The following is a 20243-nucleotide window of genomic DNA, read 5'->3' as shown; positions in this document are numbered from 1 at the left end:
AATGTGACAAAATGTTTATTTCTTTAACTTTTACCTAACTTAAGAGTTATCTATGTATATTCACAGTATATACCAGTTCTTGCTTGAGGTAGGAACTCAACATTTTATGAATGATTCATTAGTGTTTGACTGTGGGAATCAAATCACGTCAATAAAAGAATAAGGCAAGTGCTTACTGGGGGCAAGATGCTGTGCCAAGCAACTTGGAAGGACAAACTCGGAACTGAAGTTCCAATTTTCTATGAGGTATAATCCAGCTGGGGCAAGATTAAAGTACATTAAAAGTTAAATCATTATAAATGAGCTACATAGAAGTGCAATAAATAAGAACTGACAGCAAAGTTGCAAGCTGCCTGTTTAATCGCCAAAAGAACAGCAGACTAGAGCATGAATAGAAACAGAGAATGCGTCCTGAAGGAGCGAGGGAGGGAGATATAAGGGAGAGGACTGAGAAAGCTTTAAGAAGACGAGGGTATTGAAGGTAGACAGGTGAGAAAGCCAAAGCTGTGTTTAGGAAAACGTGAGGGGGAAAGTAGTTCACCTGTGGTTACACGATTACCTCAGTGAGATGTGAGTGGTAAAGGATATTAACAGAGAAATAAAAATATTAAAATAATTTAGCTTATTAAATTTTGTGTTAGGTAAGTGCAAGATTTATCCATATTCTCTGGAGTGCTGTCCAATAGAACTTTCTACTATGATGGAAATATTCAGCGTGGACCCCATCTACTAGCTGCAAGTAACTTTGAGCACTTTAAGTGTGACTCATGTGACTAACTGAATTTTTTATTATTTTAGAGTTAACTTTAATTAATTTCAAATTAAATAGCCACAATTAACAGATGGTTGAATGAAACTAAGTGGTACCTATGTGTTCTGTCCTGTGAGCCACATATTTAAAAGATGTATGTCATCAAATTGAATCAAAAAGAGAGAAAAATCTTGTATTATATATTATCTCAAACTCAAAGACGACCAAACTCAGGACATAAAATGAGACTACCATTTCTTGAGTGCATACCACATGCCAGGTTAGGCACTTGCGTACATTATCAGTAGCCTGTAGACTTATAGATGGGAAAATGGAGACTCTGGACCATATTCATGCAGAACAATCTGAAAGTTACTAATTGATCACCAATAAATATCAGTGAAAATATTTTAAAATCCAGTAAAAATTTGCAAATAAGGCAAAACATTTTTACTTAATTAGATATAATGTATAATTATAATTATACATCCCTGGTGGCTCAGACAGTAAAGAATCTGCCTGGAATGCAGGAGACCCAGGTTCGATCCCTGGGTTGGGAAAATCCCATGGAGAAGAGCATGGCAACCCACTCCAGTATTCTTACCTGAAGAATCCCATGAACAGAGGAGCCTGTTCATAAATGTGTGGTCATTACCACAGTCCACAGGGTCGAAAAGAATCAGACATGACTAAAGCAACTTAGCACACAAAGACTAATATCAATAACCAATAAGTCTTATTGTAATTAGATCATAGTTTAGAGAAATTTTGGAAAGCAATGACAATAATTTATTGTTTTATCCTTGCATTTCAAAAATAAGTTATAATATCAATATGATCACTTTTAAAAAAGATTAGTAAGAACTTATTAAAAATTTCAAGGCAAATCTGAATTTCATGTGAAATTCAGTGTCTATCATTCTAATAATTGTTCATTGTAGGCTATATGTTTTATTTCTCTTAATCTGCAATGGCCTAGCATACCTTTTCTCTAATATAAGACAAATTAGTAATCATTCTTTCAAATCTCAGAATTTTCAACTGTTCTACTTCCATGTGATTCATGGTCAAATGTGACTTTATATGATTTGAACATAAAAAAATCTATCATTACTGAGTGATGAAAATGTTCAACTGTGGAGATGGTTGCACAACTCTGTGAATACTAAAAAGCAATTAACTGAATTCTTTAAATGGGTGAATCATATATTTGAATTATATAGCAATAAATCTGTTTAAAATAGACAAGTAAAAAAATTATTTACTATAATTTATAATATAAGTAAATTTCTTATTTTCCTTGAATATGTGGTATTATTTCACATGATTAAACGGTAAAGAAATTTTGCTTTCTCAGCATCACCCAATATTTCTGATTCAGGCTTTGTTCTCTCCAATCTTTCATTCCTTCTAAAATAAAATTAACTACTCTAAAATTCTCAGGATACCAATCAGTAATCTTGTTTTACAAAGAAGAGAGATTTCCCAGAAAATGCTGTTTAAAAAAAGTATACATTTTCCACTAGATGGCACTAGTGTTCAAATAGTATTGCTAGAATACTGGACTTTCTTTACATCAATAAAATTATTATATTACGACATTGTTTTCATTCACTTTGACTGGTCTGGGCAAGATAAAGAGAAGTGGAAAGTTAAGATATTTCCTTAACTTGTTAAGCTCCAATGTAAACAGATCCTTCCTTTTACAGACATGGGAAGTAATGCAAGGAGAAACTGTATCAATTTTGTGCTAAAGCCTAAGTGAGAACCCAGAATCCCTAACTCAGTTGCCATTGTACAACTATACAATATTAAGAATGGAGGAGTGTACACCATAGACAAATGGAATAAGAAATTAAATCTCTATCGTACATTGTACACATACCTCATTTGATCACTAGGCTATTAGCCCCATATAGCTTATCTCAAATAATCCTATCTCGAGAAGCCCAATCTATTAATTTCATGAAGTAAGGAGAGAATCATTTAACACATATCATTCAATTATAGCACAATGCCCAACAGATAGCAGACAGTCAAAAACATTTCTGAGCTAATAGAATGGATGAATTAATTAAGCTTGCTTATGTGCTAAATTGCTTTAGTCATGTCCAACTCTTTGTGACCCTATGGACTATAGCCCACCAGGCTCCTCAGTACACGGGATTCTCCAGGCAATAATACTGAAGTGGGTTGCCATGCCCTCCTCCAGGGGATCCTCCCAACCCAGGGATCAAACCTGCATCTCTTAAGTCTTCTGCATTAGGCAGGTGGGTTCTTTACCACTAGCACCACTCGGGAAGCCCTAATTAAGCTAGCTGCTGCTGCTAAGTCACTTCAGTCGTGTCCGACTCTGTGTGACCCCATAGACGGCAGCCCACCAGGCTCCCCCGTCCTTGGGATTCTCCAGGCAAGAACACTGGAGTGGGTTGCCATTTCCTTCTCCAATACATGAAAGTGAAAAGTGAAAGGGAAGTCACCCAATCGTGTCTGACTCTTAGTGATCCCATGGACTGCAGCCTACCAGGCTCCTCCGTCCATGAGATTTTCCAGGCGAGAGTACTGGAGTGGGCTGCCATTGCCTTCTCCAAATTAAGTTAGACAACTATGCTATTTAGTAGGGTATATTATTTCTGCTTTACAGTTGAGGAAACTGAAGTTGAAAACTTGAAGTAATTTGCCCAAGCTCATATAATTCAGTGGCAAAACCATTTAACACAATCTGGTGTTAGTTTCCACTATGTATTTTCTTATAAGACTTCCACAATAGAAAAGAAAAGCTCTCTGAAAGCCAGCATCATGTCTTTCCTTTTCTCCATTGTATGTCCAGATCCTTATGCAGAGCCTGGATTATGGCTGGTACACAATAAACAGTATTTATATGTTTTCATTCATAGCAACACAGGTCTTCAAGTTCCATTAACAACAAGCTTTAGAAGTCAGTACAGTTTTCCCATTTTACCTGAACCTTAGGGCTTCCCTGATGACTCAGAGGATAAAGAATCTTTCTACAATGCAGGAAATCCCTGTTGGAACCCTGGGTCGGGAAGATCCCCTGGAGAAGAGAATGGCAACCCACTCCAGTATTCTTGCCTGGATAATTGTATGGACAGGGGAGCCGAAGGGTAGCAAAGAGTCTGACAGGACTGAGCGACTAACACTTTCACTTTACTTTCACATTTCTCCTAGCTCCACAGTTGCGTGCTGCATTCTTTTTTCCCTCAAACCACCCATGGTTGCTTGTGGGAATCAAGTACATCCCAGGTGGCTCTAATAGTAAAGAATCTGCCTGCCAATGCAAGAGACAAAAAAGATGTGGGTTTGATCCCTGGGACCTGAAGATCCCCTGGAGTAGGAAATGGTAATCCACTCCAGTATTCTTGCCTGGAAAATCCCATGGACAGGGGAGCCCGGTGGGCTATATAGTCCATAGGGTTGCAAAGAGTAGGACATGACTGAAGTTATTTAGCATACACGAAGATAGAGTTGTTTTCTGGTTAGGGCTCTACTGTTTGTATTAATGTTTCTGTTGCCTTTTGTTATGCGATTGGCCCCAATTCTTCATCTCAGTCTTCTCAACAATAAGACTGGAGTTGGATGATCAGCAGTAAAGCTGAACAGTTTTAACTTAGTCCTATGGAGCTGTTCTAGTGAGCTTACGACCAAGATGGCAGATTTGGTGGAAGAGTCCATGGGCTGTAGAGGAAGGGTAGAGCCAGCAACAGGAAAGCTCTTCCACCAGACAGGGCTCTTCTAGCAACAGGGAACCAGGGTCGTACACCTTAAGTGTGGGCCTTGGCTCCACCGGATTGGGGGCCTGGACTGCGTCGGGCTCCCCCGGGCCGCTAGGGCGCGCTGCAGGCTGCCCACCACCCCCCACCCCGGAAGCCGTCTCACTGCGCGTCCGGCCTGCGCCGGGAGCCAAACTTTTCAGTCTTCCGGAAACGGACCCCGGACCGGCAACGGCTGGGTGTGGTGCGACGGTCGTGGCTAGCACGGCTGGAGCTAGGAGAAGTAAAGGGGTGCGAGCCTGGATTCCGCCCCGGGTGGAGCACCATGGACGAAGCGGGCAGCTGTGCAAGCGGCGGAGGCTTCCGCCCGGGCGTGGACAACCTGGACGAGCCGCCCAACAGCCGCATCTTCCTGGTGATCAGCAAGTACACTTCCGAGTCGGTGCTGAGGGAGCGCTTCTCGCCTTTTGGGGAAATCCAGGACATCTGGGTGGTGCGCGACAAGCACACCAAGGAGTCCAAGGGCATCGCCTTCGTCAAGTTTGCCCGCAGCTCGCAGGCCTGTAGGGCCATGGAGGAGATGCATGGCCAGTGCCTCACCCCCAGCGACACCAAGCCCATCAAGGTGCGGGTGCCCGGGACGGGTGTCCCGGGTGGGGGGCGGAGGGGAGCGGTTTCGGGGTGCGGTAAGGGCAGTGCATTCGCTCGTTGGAGCGGTCTGGGAGGCACCTGGCATTCCGGGGCGAGGCGAGGGAAGGACCACGTTGCAGAGACGATTTCCTAGGACCTCCCTGCGCGAAAATCTGCTAGAGGGTGCGGGAGATAAGGGATGCGGAGAGAACACCCGCTTCCGGGTCGGACCAGGTATCTGCGGCTACTCGGGCTGCAGAGCTGCGGTGGCTGGGCCTTCCCCCACCCCAGCCGTCACTAATTCAGCTCCCAACTCCGACCGGACCTGCTATGAGAACTTTTCTTACCCTCCTCTCTCAGACGTCTTGGTTACCACGTATAAAAGTAGTTAACTCTACTTTTCCCCACATCAGTAAGGTGCTTAACAACTTGATAAAAGTAGATTTAATTGTGGCCCTCTGAAGTTAGGCATTTTCCCAGTACCAAACAAAAGTATACATGTATATAATATTTAAGTGCAGGTAATTAAAACTACTACTATTGCCTATTTATCACACTTACGTAAAAATTTGTAATTTTTTACAAATTATTTTAAATAAACCCCTTTGTGAAGATATTAATGTCATAGGTTTTGTTACTGTCACTTCTCTTTGAAAGCAGACCAAAGTAAACTGCCTTAAAAAGAGCCAAATCAAAAAACCAAGCAAACAAAAAAACAGAAAACGAGCCAAATCATTGTGATGATAGTGTAAATTGTATTATTATTAAATGCTTCTTGGTATACTCCTAATTCATTTTGGTGGTATTTATATTTAGTTTCCACATCTAATTTATCTGTAAAATTAATATACTGACACATGGCAGGAAGGGTGATTTTGAGGGTTATCTCATGTTTGTCCATAGCAACAGTCTCTTCCCCATACTTGGTTTAGTAGAAAACAGAGGAGCCGGGAAATGCCGACAACACATTAGGCAATAGGCATTCTGTCTCCTCCCACCTTCTAAACAGTCTGAAATAAGTCAAAACAGATCATCAGTGAAGTTACGTGTAAGGCCACAGCATGTAAAATCGAGGGGACAAACTTTCTATAAAGAGTCAATAAATATTTTAGGCTTTGTGAATCACATACAGTCTCTGTCATACATTCTTTTTGTTTTTTAACAACCCTCAAAAAAATGTAAAAGCAGTTCTTAGCTTATGGACTGTAGAAAAACAGGAAGTTGAAGTTTGTTGACTCCTGCACTAGGTTGATAATTTTCATCTTTCAATTGCGATCTTAGCAGAGAGAATTTCTGTACTTTGAATATAACCACAGAGGTCTCCTGGGAAAATTTGCTCACTGCCCCAAATTTGAAACATAATGTTTCAATCTCTCTTTCCTTGATTAAATTCCTACAAGAGAAGTAAAAGTCTCAACACTAAAATGTATCCTTCCCTTTTAGCCACAGAGAAATTAAATGGTTCCCAAAGATAAAGTTTAAATTTTGTTTGTCATATTGTACACTCAGTTTTAGCCAGAGGGTTTTTGGACTACAGTGCTTAGCTGGACAATCTAAGGTCATCTTCACAGCGTCCACCGTCTTCCACTGCATTGTAGTGGGGTTTTTTTTTCTGTTTTTCAATATTTCCAGTTAAATTAATTCAGCTTCAGTTTTCTTCATGTACTTTGCTTTTGCAAAGTTTCAAAAGTCCTACAAGATAAAAATTTTGATAACAGGCCTACAGCCAGAAAGGATTGTGCAAATGAGAATCCTGTGAGCGATCAACTATATTATCTTGAGGAAAAGGGTAAAACCTAGAAAGTGAAAGAGTAAAATCTTAGGAGAAATCATCAAGTAGGTGGTTAATTATTATACATATCTACTTTGATATTGTCTCCTCTATCAGAAATTTGAAATGCTCCAATCTTCTAAAATTTAGAAATTTGTGATCTGATGGCAACTCCAGTCACAAAGAGTACTTGAGACTTTTTTTCTCCTAGTGTCTTCTCATATACTTAAAGGTTCCCTATTTGTATTTCCCTACACACCATCCATTACTTAATATATCCACTGGACTAACTTTCTAGTGGGCTATTTAGTACTCTATACTTAATACCTTATACAGTGTTTGGCACATGGTATGTTTATTGAAGGAATAACATGGAAGTTGATGCTCTCTAGGGATGTCTCCAGCTATATCTTGTAAGCAAGGTTCTACACCTCTGTGACAGCTGCTTTCCAAGCAAATATAATGACCCTCTTTTTCAGGATTTCTAAAATATTTATAAATTCTTTGGTTTTTTAGTTACTGCCTCCTACCCTGGAATTTCATAGGTTCAGGTTTTCCCCACTGAGTGGTATACAGCCCCTCTTCAAAAACAGAAGAAAACAAAAAAGTCAAGGGCCCTGTATTATGGTGATTTACATTAATTCTATTACATTTCTTCAAGTTATGAAAAATAAACGTAGCCATTATGCTCGTAGCTCTATAAACAAATCCATAACTGTAGTTAACACATTCTTCTAGAATAATGTAAAACCAAAGAAATTTTTAAAAGCAATACCACAAAGCAAATTACACTCCAAATAATAACCTAATGTCACAGACGATATTTCAGTAGAACTAAATTACTAATAGAGAAATAGAGCCTCAGTTCATTGTGTGCATTTTCTTGCTCACATAAGTCATTCAGGTGGTCACTGAGATGATCCAGAATATAGTTGGGTTATCTTTTTAAGGATTAATATTAGAAAGCAAACAAAAACATGCCCATCTAGACTTAAATCCAACTATATCGATATTAAACATAAACTGACTCCTATTAAAAGTCAGGGATTGTCAGGATTTTTTCTTAAAGGTCAAACTAAGTGCTGTTTACAAGGGATGCAGTTTAAATATAAAGATACAAAGTGGTTGAAAGTATTTAATAAAAGAATAGGAAAAGCTGGTAAAAGGATAAGAAAAGCTGGTATGGTATCAGACAAAAATGGTCTTCAACAGGAAGAGTATTAACAGAATAATTTCCTAAAAATAAAAATACCAGTCAAAAACTACAAAATAATTCCAAATGTTTATGCAGCCAATAATAGAACTTCAGAATACATGAAGCATTATTAATAGAACTAAAAGGAGAAAAGATAAATTCATAATCATATTTTTACACTCAGTCTCTGATAGAAAAGGAAATGAAGTCTGTGTGACATTTTAGTAACACTATTAGTCAGCTGTATAACTGACATTTATTGACCACCACCCAACACTCACAGAGTACACATGCTCTTTCAGTGCCTTGCCTCTTGCTCTCAGTGTATGTGTGTGTGGACTCGCTCAGTCATGTAGTCGTGTCCGACTCTGCCATCCTGTGAGCTATAGCTCACCAGGCTCCTCTGTCCATGGAATTCTCTAGGTAAAAATACTGGAGAGAGTTGCCATTCCCTTCTCTAGGAGATCTTCCCAACCCAGGGATTGAACCCAGGTCTCCCACATTGTTGACAGATAAAATACAAAAGGAAAAAAATTTTTGCAAAAAACATAATGTGATGATTAGTGTTATCTCATAAAAGGTCACTGCAATAAAATTTGCTTTAAAATGTTGTTAGATGAGATCCTATCACATTGTATTTAACCTAACATGAATCTGACGCTAATAATGAAGTAAGTATTCTTAAGAAATAGAAAAACAGTTGACTCATATTTCTGCATTTTTCTTTGGGTTTTATTTGTTTCTTAGGTTTTCATTGCTCAGTCCAGATCATCTGGAAGTCACCGAGATGTTGAAGATGAAGAACTTACAAGAATATTTGTTATGATACCAAAGTCCTACACAGAAGAAGATCTACGGGAAAAATTTAAGGTTCTTCTAATAGCTGATGTTTGTGATAATTTACAATCTTAAATTGGTTGTACAATTACTAAATCTTATGTTGTTTGAGTTAGATTATTAGATTGGTGGTGGAGAATTAAATAACTTTTTAAATCACTTATTTCAATCTAGTTTTTAAATGTTAAAACTAAAATAATTTTTTTGAAAATATTTAAAACCTGGAAAATATTAATGATGGTGTTTCTTCCCCATTTAGCAAAAATACAGATTCAGAAAATTGAAGTGTAAGGCTCAGACTTTTAAGTAAGGTCACATACATAATTATGCAGTGGGCCATTATTCATGCCCAGGCTGTCTGAATCCAGAATCTGCTCTTGGTCTTGAAAATTTCAAAGCACCCTCTCAACACTGCTCTCTATTGGCTGTCACAGAGGTGCATCAGGCAAGCCTGAGTGAATGAACTGCACTAGCTCACATTTATTGCAAGCTTGTGACGTGTTGAAGTACTTATTCGCAGAAAGGCTTATCCTTTATGTTTTAAAATTAGGCCTTTGAAGGAGTTCTATTGAAAGAAAAAAAAATTACCTATAGCTCTCACTTTAGCTACTTTAGCTAGATTGTAGTCAGTGAAATTTGGAGACGACTTAAAATCTCTTTTTAGCCATTAAATTTTATATGCAGTGGTACACTTTCACAAAAACTATTTCAAAAGCAATTTTAAAATTGTCTTTTGAGTTGTAATTTTTTATTATTTTTCAGTACCTTCCCAAGTATTTGTGGGCAACAAGCAAGAAAGAAAACAAGTAATAAAAAGTAATTTTAAAACTTCCTCTGTCCTACCCAAATGAGGATTGAATAAAATACTTCAAAAATAACAAATACTAAATATATATACTCCATATTTTCTCCAATAGTAAGGAAAAAGTTCATACATTATATACTTAGAAACTTTTATTCTTTTCTGAGTGAATACACACATGGCATTTTTATCTACATATAGTAAAGTTACAATTGGTATCTATAAAATAAATAATAAACAATTTATATCCTGTATTTCTTCCAACATTAAAAGTAAACATTTACCACATATTTCTCACATAGAGTATTAACTTTCTGAGTGAACCAGTATATTTTAAAGATGTACTTTGAGAAGCACTGCTTTAAAAGAATACATAATGATTTGTTTATGTTTATGTTAAAAGGAAGATAAATAATTATAGTTAATATTTACTGAATGTTGACTATATCCCAGACCCTGTATAGGCACTTTAGATATATTTGTTCTTTTAACCCTGAAAACAACCCTCTGGGTAGGTACAGCTGTTAGTCCCATTCACCAGGTAAGGAGATGGGCCCAGAGAGGGCAACTCAACTGTCTAGTATTTAAGTGGCTGAACCAAGATTTGAATAAAGAAGATTCTAATCCAGAGTCTCTGCTTAACCATCACTGAGTAAGGCTTTGAAGCTATCCAGACCATGAACAAATTCTTACTCTACCTCCATGACTTCAGCAAGTTATTTGATTTCTCTAAGGCCCAGTGTCTGTGAAATAAGGAGTATAACATATATATCCTTGAAGGACTGTTGTAACAATAAAGTGATATATGTAAAGCAAATGTTCAGTAAATAAAAAGCATCATTATTTTGGCTATGTTATTATTTGGTTTTTATCATCATTAAGATTATTTTTCGAGCACCTTATTAGTTTGTGACATACATATTCCATTATTAAAAATAGCTATAAATTCTATTTTCTTTTTTTAGCAAGCAAGAAGATCAATAAACAGATTTTAAGTTAGTTCTGAAATCTGTTCAGTTTATTAATCTTAACTCCTCTAAGAACATTTCTTTTAACTCTCATAGGTGTTTGGAGATATCGAGTATTGCAGCATTATTAAGAATAAAGTAACTGGAGAAAGTAAAGGCTTAGGCTATGTTCGGTACTTAAAACCATCACAAGCTGCCCAAGCAATAGAAAACTGTGATCGAAGTAAGGATGTGTTCATTTATCATTGTTATTTGAAAAAGTGCTAATCTGATTATCTTAATAGTGGTTTGTGCTAATAGCCATACCTGCTAATTTAATCTCAGCAATGGTAATTTAAATATATATAGTCTTAGGATGAAAATAATTTGGGGGTTATTATTAAGCGTTCACTGAGTCACTGTCTTGAAAAATATGAGCAACTGCATTAACTCATTAAGTGAAAATGCTCGTTTCATTAGTATTTCCACAGGGTTTTAGGGTTTATTAAATTATTTTAGAATTTTAGGTATTAAAAACATTGACCAACTCTTTCAGGTTGGGTTGTTTGTTTTTTTTAAATATTTATTCTTTGTATTTTAAAGAAATTCAAGTAGTCTGTAATATTTGTTCATGTATGACTTAAACCCTAAATAGAAGTAAGTATACTAATAAACATATAATTAATAAAGATAGGATTTTTAAGGTTTGCTAACTTTGGAAAGTAAATGCACATTGGGTTAATTTCAAGCTAGAGTGGCATTACTGTTACTGGTGTACATTCTGAAGAATGAGAATTTTAGAGACCAAGGAAAATATTCTTTGTTGTCATACTTCTGATTATATTGAGCTTTAGAAATGAGATGTAGAATATTTATTTCAGTTAGTGGGTTTCAGGATATTATAAAATACATACATACTGGAAATAATTGTTGTTAATCAGTAGAACGTTTAGATAATTCTAAGTTACACACCAAAATTTTCTCTCAGATCCTTCTAAATTTATCAATCAGCCAGCATTAATTGAGTACCTGTGGTATACTCATCAATATAACTAGAGGGATACAACTGGAATTTATATAGCATCCCTGACATTTAAGGAATTTATAGCTATAAATTTAATACCCATAAATTAAAATTTATAGCTATAAGTTATCTTGGATAGCCAAGATCTAATAGGCAAAAAATAGTTGAAGAGTAATAGGATTTTTTTAAGCTCTTTGAAAGCAAGGTATATGTCTTATTTATCACTTTCTGTCACCCCAAGTACCTAGTACTATACTCAGTGTAGTAGTGAGCCCTCAGTTAAGACTTTGAGATCCCTAGCAAAGATTTTGTCATTTAGAGTAGTCTCAATAAAAATATGCCAGATGAAAAAGTGTTCAAACATGTGTGATATTGTCTATCAGTGGTGAAAAACAAGTGCACCGGTGCAGCGTGAAAATACATCTGGAGTAGACTTTGCACCTAGTGTAGAGTAGCCAGGGCAGCTGATGAGAGCAACGTCAGTAAGACATGAAATATCTAGAAATGAATATCTTTGCCTAATAGTGTGAAGGCAGCAATCTGAGTAAACCTTGTTATTCCTGTTGAGAAAGTAATCTAGGTACATTTGGACCACATACGGGAGGTTATGAAAAGTTCAAGCTTAGTCCACATTAGAATTTTCCTTGAAGATTGCTTCAAGAGAAGAAAAATAGCAAAAACTGTTTCAGGATCTTTGATCTAAACACAGTATCAAGAGTGAATTTCCAGAGAAAGAATTCAAAAAGGCTGGTTTTATCCTTTTTGGAGCCACTGAATAATATGGTAAAAGCTGTGAACCTTCTCCCTTTGAAATGCACCCTAGTGCATGCACATACACACAAGCTCATTTTTGTCACCTAGTTAAAACTCTTAACCCAGAGGCAAATGGATCAGTCGAAGGATTGTTGTAATTAATTGAAGAAAATATAATTTTAAAACAGAGGCAGGGTTTTGGAGGTGATGGATATGTTTATGGTACTGACTATGGTGAAGGGTGTATACACAGTCTCCAAACTCAAGTTGTATACATTAATTATGTCCAGCTTTTCATATCTCAATCATATCTTAAAGTGGTTTAAAAAAAAAATAAATAAAATAGAGGCAGGGAAATTGGAGTAAAATGTAGCATCCTCTAGGTACGTTTCAAAGGAAGAATCTTGATGGCAGTTGGGTGTGAAGAAGCACTGTTAGATTTTGATGTTGAGAAGCCTGAGAGAATGAATGATGATGTCATCTGTAGTAGGGATTGATTGATCAATGTAATGAATGACTATGATTGACGTCATCTGTAGTAGGGATGGATGGATTGATTGGAAAGGATAGCATAGAATCGCTGATCTTTCATGTCTCTATTGACCCATAATTTGGGATTCTTGCTATTTCTCATTTACTCTTTTCTATCTTTCAAAAAACAAAAAAAATATGTAGGTCTGGTGAAGATGGTTGTTGGTATAGATTTTTTATACAATTATAAAACTAAATCAAGCAGTAGCAGTCGAGTATATTTGTGTGTTAAATTTGCTATAAAGTTTGAAATTCATAGATTGTCTTTTTCAGGTTATAGGGCAATCTTGGCTGAACCTAAAAATAAAGCATCTGAATCCTCAGAACAAGATTATTACAGTAATATGAGGCAGGAGACTTTAGGACATGAACCTAGGGTAAATATGTTTTCATTTGGTAAGTAGGCTATCTTTACTTTAATGGTATAAGTAGTAAATATTCAGTCTGATTTGGAGGGTTTTTTTTAATATTCTTTTATCAGCAGTCTAAATCTCACACAGTACATAAGAGAATTTATAGGGTTTTTTTTAAGTTGGTCATGATCCCTAATGTCCTTATTATTTAACATTTAAGTTATTTCCAGTTAAGGTTTTTTTATGGCTAGTTTTGCATTATCTAAGTGTTACACTATGTCACTGCCATTATGTGAGGGTGGGTTGCTGCTTATAAGTAGCTGATCAAGAAGTATGGAAAACATACATAGCTATCCCCTCAGTATGAATCCTAAAATTTTATCCCTAAATTACTGATGCTTTAAAATTAGGGTTAGAGAAAGGAGAGGAATGACAACAATAAAGTTAAAAAAAGGGGGGAAATGTATGATGATGGTAAGACCTGTAACTGTTATTTGGCATAAACTTGCTTTTAGGTGAAACACTTGCCATATTTTGCAGTTGTGCATAGTAAGCATATTCCTGTGAAATTAGACTACACATTTCTGCTTACATTTTTGAATAGAGGTGAGGAAATGGGGAGAGTTGTCTTTTTTCTCATCCTGTCTCTCCTGATGGTGCTGATGACCAGCATACTACAGAAAACAGTGCCTTTGATCAATGCAGAGGACTCAATGACAGTTCATTTTATTTTCTAGTACTTAAAATGTTAAATGAATCTTTGAATGAATAGAAATGTAAAGATTTTCTTTTTTTTCTGTATTGTTGGAGAACAACAATCTGAATTTTCAAGTTTTGACAAGAATGACAACAGAGGCCAGGAAGCTATCTCCAAACGCCTGTCAGTTGTATCAAGAGTTCCTTTTACTGAAGAGCAGCTTTTCAGCATTTTTGATATAGTACCAGGCTTGGAATACTGTGAAGTCCAACGAGATCCTTATTCTAATTATGGTAAGATAATGTCTTTGTTTGTAAATGTACTATAGTTTGTTAAAATGGCTTTTCTCCAGTGGCACTTTTTAAAATTTTTTATTGGAGTACAGTTGATTTACAATGTTGTGTTAGTTTCAAGTGTACAGTAAAGTGAATCACTTATATATATACCTATATCCACCCTTTTTTTAGATTCTTTTCCCATATAGGTCACTATAGAGTACTGAGTAGAGTTCCCTGTGCTATACAGTAGGTCCTTAATAGCTATCTGTTTTATATATAGCAGTGTTATATGTCAATCCCAATCTCCCAATTTATCCTCATCCCCCAAAAAAAGCTCCTCAAAAGAATGTGAAATGTGTGAGTCTGATCCGAAACCCTCTATTCCCTACTTTTTGGTTTTCATACATTTATCACTTTTTCTCTCTATATCATTTCAGCTAGCCAAGATGACTGTATATTCTTTCATATATCACTTCTCATTTCATTTCCTACTCAGTATGATACGAAAAATTTTAGAATTTTGAAGCTTATTTCATAGAATTGAAATGTTAAGAAAAATTAGTTGGTTTTTAAGGTGTATCTCTGTCATACAAGAAAAGCCAGTATCTTTAAATTCTTTGGACAGAACTTAAGCTAATGATATATATTTTTTTAATATCATATTCATGTTTTTATGAAAATCTGGTTCATATTTTGCTTTATAGGAACATGACTGTTGAACACATGTATCAGTATAAAATAATTTTGTTTTCTGATACATTTGATTATATATTATTAATGTTGTGATATTAGTGTCTTTCTATGTTGTTTTATCTTTGTGACAACACAGACTCTAGGTATTCAATCTGCTTTCTTTTTAATTCCCATATATTCTCTGCTTTGTTCTAGGTCATGGAGTGGTTCAGTATTTTAATGTAGCATCAGCTATTTATGCAAAATACAAGTTACATGGATTTCAGTACCCTCCTGGGAATCGGATAGGTGTTTCCTTCATTGATGATGGGAGTAATGCAACAGAGTAAGTACCATTCCAGGAGCTAGTCTAAAGCCACACTTCGGGTGTGCATGCCATGACTGGGAGAATAAAAGTAGAGAACAATTTACCTCTCAGGTGAGGAAGTTACGCGAAGCAAGTTATTGTTGAGAGACTTGAGTATGTCTAGTTTTCTATAAATTACCTGTTCTTATCTCCAGTCTCCTTAGAAAAATGGCAACGCAGATGGTCGCTGCACAGCTTGCATCAATTGTGTGGAATAACCCAAGTCAGCAGCAATTTCTGGTAAGTGGGTAAGAATTTAACCTTACAGTACACCATTAGGGTATAAAATAAATGTGGCCTCTGTTTGTTACCTGCGTAAGAAAATGTTCAGAGATATAGTAAAAGACCACATAGGTGCCATGATAAGACATCTATTTTTAGCTCTTGACTTATAAAATCCCCAAAGTGCAGTTTTTTCTTTTTCTCATTTTGAACCTAATTCTTCAACAGCAGTTTGCAGGAAGTTCTGGATCACAGCTGCCTCAAATCCAGACGGATGTTGCACTACCATCATGCAAAAAAAAAGCTCCTCCTGACACTCCCGTGAAGGAAAGACTTTTTATCGTGTTTAATCCACATCCTTTGCCTTTAGATGTATTAGAGGATATATTCTGGTAAGATTTCAGTTCCATAGAGTTACATTTTATTTTATTTTACCTTATTATTTAAAACTTTTAAAATTTTTTTGGCTACGCAGCACTTAGGATCTTAGTTCCCCAACGAGGGACTTCCCCACACCTTCATTGGAAGTGGAGAGTCATCCCAGGACTTCCCTGGTTGTCCACTGATGCTGTAATGCGTGGAGAAGGCAGTGGCAACCCACTCCAGTACTCTTGCCTGGAAAATCCCAGGAACAGAGGAGCCTCATAGGCTGCAGTCCATGGGGTCGCTAAGAGTCAGGCACGACTGAGCGACTTCACTTTCACTTTTCACTTTCACGCATTGGAGAAGGAAATGGCAACCCACTCCAGTATTCTTGCCTGGAGAATCCCAGGGACGGGGGAGCCTGGTGGGCTGCCGCCTATGGGGTCGCACAGAGTTGGACACGACTGAAGCGACTTGGCAGCAGCAGCAGCTATAATGCAAGGCATGCAGGCTCGATCCCTAGTGTGGAACTAAGATCCCGTATGCTGTGTAGAGCAGCCAAAGAAATATTTTTTTAATTTTAATAAATATTTAAAAATAATATAATTTATTTAAACTAGACATTTAAGCATTCTTGCAGTCTGGAAACTTCCTGTGTCCAGTACCTCTCACTTGGAGATGATTTTTTCTGTGGTTTTAAAAAAGTCTGTGGTTTATATCACCTTTAAAAATACATAGTTATCTCCTGTGGCGGATTCATTTTGATATTTAGCAAATCTAATACAGTTATGTAAAGTTTAAAAATAAAATAAAATTAAAAAAAATAAATAAATAAAAATACATAGTTATCTCCTTTTCTTTGTTATTCATATGGCTTAAGTCCCCACACAGAATTTCCTTTTATTTTGTTTTGAAGACATAAAACATATAGTATTGTTTTGTAAATTGCATACATAGAATGAACAAATCATTTGTTTCTTGATAGAAAATACATGTGTCTAGATCTGGCCTATAGAATTCTTTTCCTTTTCCTTTGCAATTATAATTCAACTGAACAGTGTTTATTAAGCATCTTCTATTTTGTCAGCACGCTACTGGATCCTTAAGGATAATATGATTACATTGAGTAAAAAATTACTTGATTATAATGCTTGCTATTATATATAATAAGTATTAAAAAGGGGAAGACACTTGTTTCCAGTATAACCTCTTTAACCTTAACATTTTCTTTTTGATCTTTTCCTATTTGCCTTACAACAATGTTAGTGAATTAAACGATAGATAGAAATCTTGTTAAAGAGTTTCACAAAATATCAGCAGTGTGGTTCAAGTGTTTTGATTTTTATTTAACTAATTTATTCTATTTCTTTTTTGAACCTCTCTTCTGTACCTGCTAAGTGCCAGAGACATTGTGTAAACTTTATATCAATATCATGTAAACAAGACATAATAGTTCTTGTCCTCTTAGAACTGATCACATGTAGGAGACAGAGAAGTGAATAGGAAATTACAACCTATAGAGGTTAGTGTTGTGAAAAGGAATGTTCAAGCTATGAAATATATGGGAGGGGCAACCGCTATAGAAAGTCAGAGAATGCTTCTTGAAAGAAGAAAGGATTCTTTGGAGGATAAAAATAATTTAGCCAAGGAAGAAACTTGGGCATGTGGGTGGTTATTCCTCCAGAGAGAACATGAAAAGAGGTTGTGGGAATATAGGATTTAAGAGACTGAGGAAAGATGAAGCAGGGAGAGTTCGAGGACCCAAGTCAAGAAGGGCCCACAAGCTGTTAGGGAGTTTATCCTTCCTCTGAAGGCATAAAGAGCTGCCAGAGGGGCTTTGTGGGAGGAAATGATCCTACTTGTGTTTCAGAAAAATCAGTCAGAAGACAGGGTAGAGAATGGGTTGGAGAGGGATAAGCCCAGGATGCAGGGAAACTAGTGAAGAAGGGGTCTGTTGGTGTTTTTGTTCCGTTGCCCAATCTGAATCTTTGCAACCCCACGGACTGCCACACACCAGGCTTCCCAGTCCTTCACCATCTCCTGGAGCTTACTCATACTCATGTCCATTGAGTAGGTGATGCCATCCAACCATCTCATCCTCTGTCGTCCCCTTCTCCTCCTGCCTTCTGTCTTTCCCAGCATCAAAGTCTTTCCAGTGAGTCAGCTTTTCACATCAGGTGGGCAAAGTATTGGAGTTCCACTTCAGCATCAGTCCTTCCAATGAATATTCAGGACTGATTTCCTTTAGGATGGACTGGTTTGATCTCCTTGCTGTACAAAGGACTCTCAAGAGTCTTTTCAGCACCACAATTCGAAGGCATCAATTCTTTGGTGCTCAGCTTTCCTTATGGTCCCACTCTCACATCCATACATGACCACTGGAAAAACCATAGCTTTGACCATACAGACCTTTGTTGAAGAAGGTATTAGAATAAACTAAGAAAAAGATAATGATGCTCAGAGTGAGGAAAAAGACCTGAGTGGGAGTGAAGAGAAATTAACTGATAGAGGAAAATGTTTAACAAGAAAGATTGACACATACTAGAGATTGGATGTGGGGAAAGGAGTGAAAAAGGAGTCCAGAATGGATCCTAATTTTTAGACCTGAGCATGTATGCTTATCAGTTTCAGTTGATCTCTTTTTTTTTTTTTTTTTAACTTTCAGTCGTTTTGGTAACCTGATTGAAGTTTACCTTGTGTCAGGAAAAAATGTGGGGTATGCCAAGTATGCTGATAGACTAAGTGCTAACGATGCCATTACAACTTTACATGGAAAGATCCTGAATGGAGTCAGACTCAAAGTTATGTTGGCAGACTCCCCAAGAGAAGAATCTAACAAACGACAAAGAACTTACTGATTCTTTAGGTAAGGTCTTTATAATATAAATTCTAAAACACATTGTCTAAATAGTATAATGAAAGAAATATATAGGGAATTTCTTTTTAAGGATTTAGAAGTTGTTGGTTAAAAACACTGTGACTTAAAAAGTTTGCTGATAATTTTTACAATATATTTTTTAAACTTGGACTTTTTAAACTTAAAAGTCTTTTATGTTTACTGGGAGAATGTTTTTGTCCTTCTGTGAAATAAAATCAGATTTCAGTTTAGAAAATTAAATAATATTTGTGTATGTGTGTGAATGTCTTAGATATTAAGAATTGGACTTCACTGTATGGTTACATAAACTTTAAAATTAGAAGACTTCTAAAGATTTTTTTAGCTAACACTTAAGTTATCAATTGAGGTAATCTATGACAGTCTTTTGGAGAAGGGTGTGACAAACCACTCTAGTATTCTTGCCTGAAGAGTCCCATGGACACAAGAGCCTGATGGGCTACAGTCCATGGGGTCATAAAGAGTCGGACACGACTGAAGCGACTTAGCATGCGCATGACAGTCTTTATAAAGTATGTCTTGACAGGCATTAGTGAAATGCCTAAAAAGCAATATCTAATACAGTTGACCCTTGAACAATGCAAGTTTGAACCGTATGGGTCCACTGGACATAAGGATGTTTTCAGTAGTAAGTAATAACAACACTAGATCTGAGGTTGGTTGGGTCCAAGATTGGTTGAATCTGTGGACATAGAACCGTGGGTATGAAATATCCACGTTTATAAAAGGGTTCGCAATAAGTGATATGCAGATTTTCAGCTATGTAGAGGGTCACCACACCTAATGTCTACGTTGTTCATGAGTCAATTATAATGCATCTTTTTGGACCTAAATGGTATTTTTCTGGACTCATATTTGTGAATAAGTACATTAAAAGTACACATTCAGAAATAAGTGCATTAAAACTACACATTCATGTACATATGTGTATTTTCAAAAATAACCTTGACATTTACCAAAAGCTCTTGTCAATTATACATAATGCTACATACAGCTTTATGAGTGCCCTTTTTTTTTTTTTTAACTATTAAGAAATCAAACCTAAATTTCTATATATAGGACAGTTCACATCTCCGCAGTTTGGGGAAACATTATTAAAAGTTATCATTGTTCAACTCTTTCACTTTTTTATTCTGGAAATGAATTCTGAGTTTCTGGGGAAGCTGAGTGCTTCCCTGTTCCCACACACACACCTGCTTCCCAAGGCCACTGCTGGTCCAGTTGCAGCAGCTGGTAAGCACATCCGATTCAGTTTGAAGTTACTAGCTCGAAAGCAGTTTTCTTTTCTGACCAATTATGAGAAATGGCGAGTATCAGAATGAATTGTCTGGGTCTTTACTATAGATGACTTTTCCTTGGATGAAGCAAGTCACATGATTACTTCCTCCTTGCAGAAGGCACTTATCGATAGAAAGTGCCCATT

The 20243-nt window shown here is 36.6% G+C and overlaps 1 protein-coding gene across 1 annotated transcript; it reads left to right on the top strand.

The window, feature by feature from the left end:
• The first annotated feature begins 4664 nt into the window (after nt 1-4664).
• On the top strand, nt 4665-18790 carry RBM45 (RNA binding motif protein 45). Its single transcript, XM_055572115.1, has 9 exons — nt 4665-5107; nt 8826-8948; nt 10782-10908; nt 13246-13368; nt 14136-14315; nt 15189-15318; nt 15495-15579; nt 15790-15953; nt 18590-18790. Exons 1-9 carry the CDS (start codon nt 4808-4810, stop codon nt 18780-18782), a joined length of 1425 nt encoding a protein of 474 aa, XP_055428090.1. The 5' UTR covers nt 4665-4807; the 3' UTR covers nt 18783-18790.
• Nucleotides 18791-20243: the final 1453 nt, after the last annotated feature.

Source organism: Bubalus kerabau, chromosome 3 (assembly GCF_029407905.1).
Source record: "Bubalus kerabau isolate K-KA32 ecotype Philippines breed swamp buffalo chromosome 3, PCC_UOA_SB_1v2, whole genome shotgun sequence".
NCBI lineage: Eukaryota > Metazoa > Chordata > Mammalia > Artiodactyla > Bovidae > Bubalus > Bubalus kerabau.
Note: the sequence above shows the minus strand (reverse complement) of the source record. Positions and strands in the feature narration are given on the sequence as shown.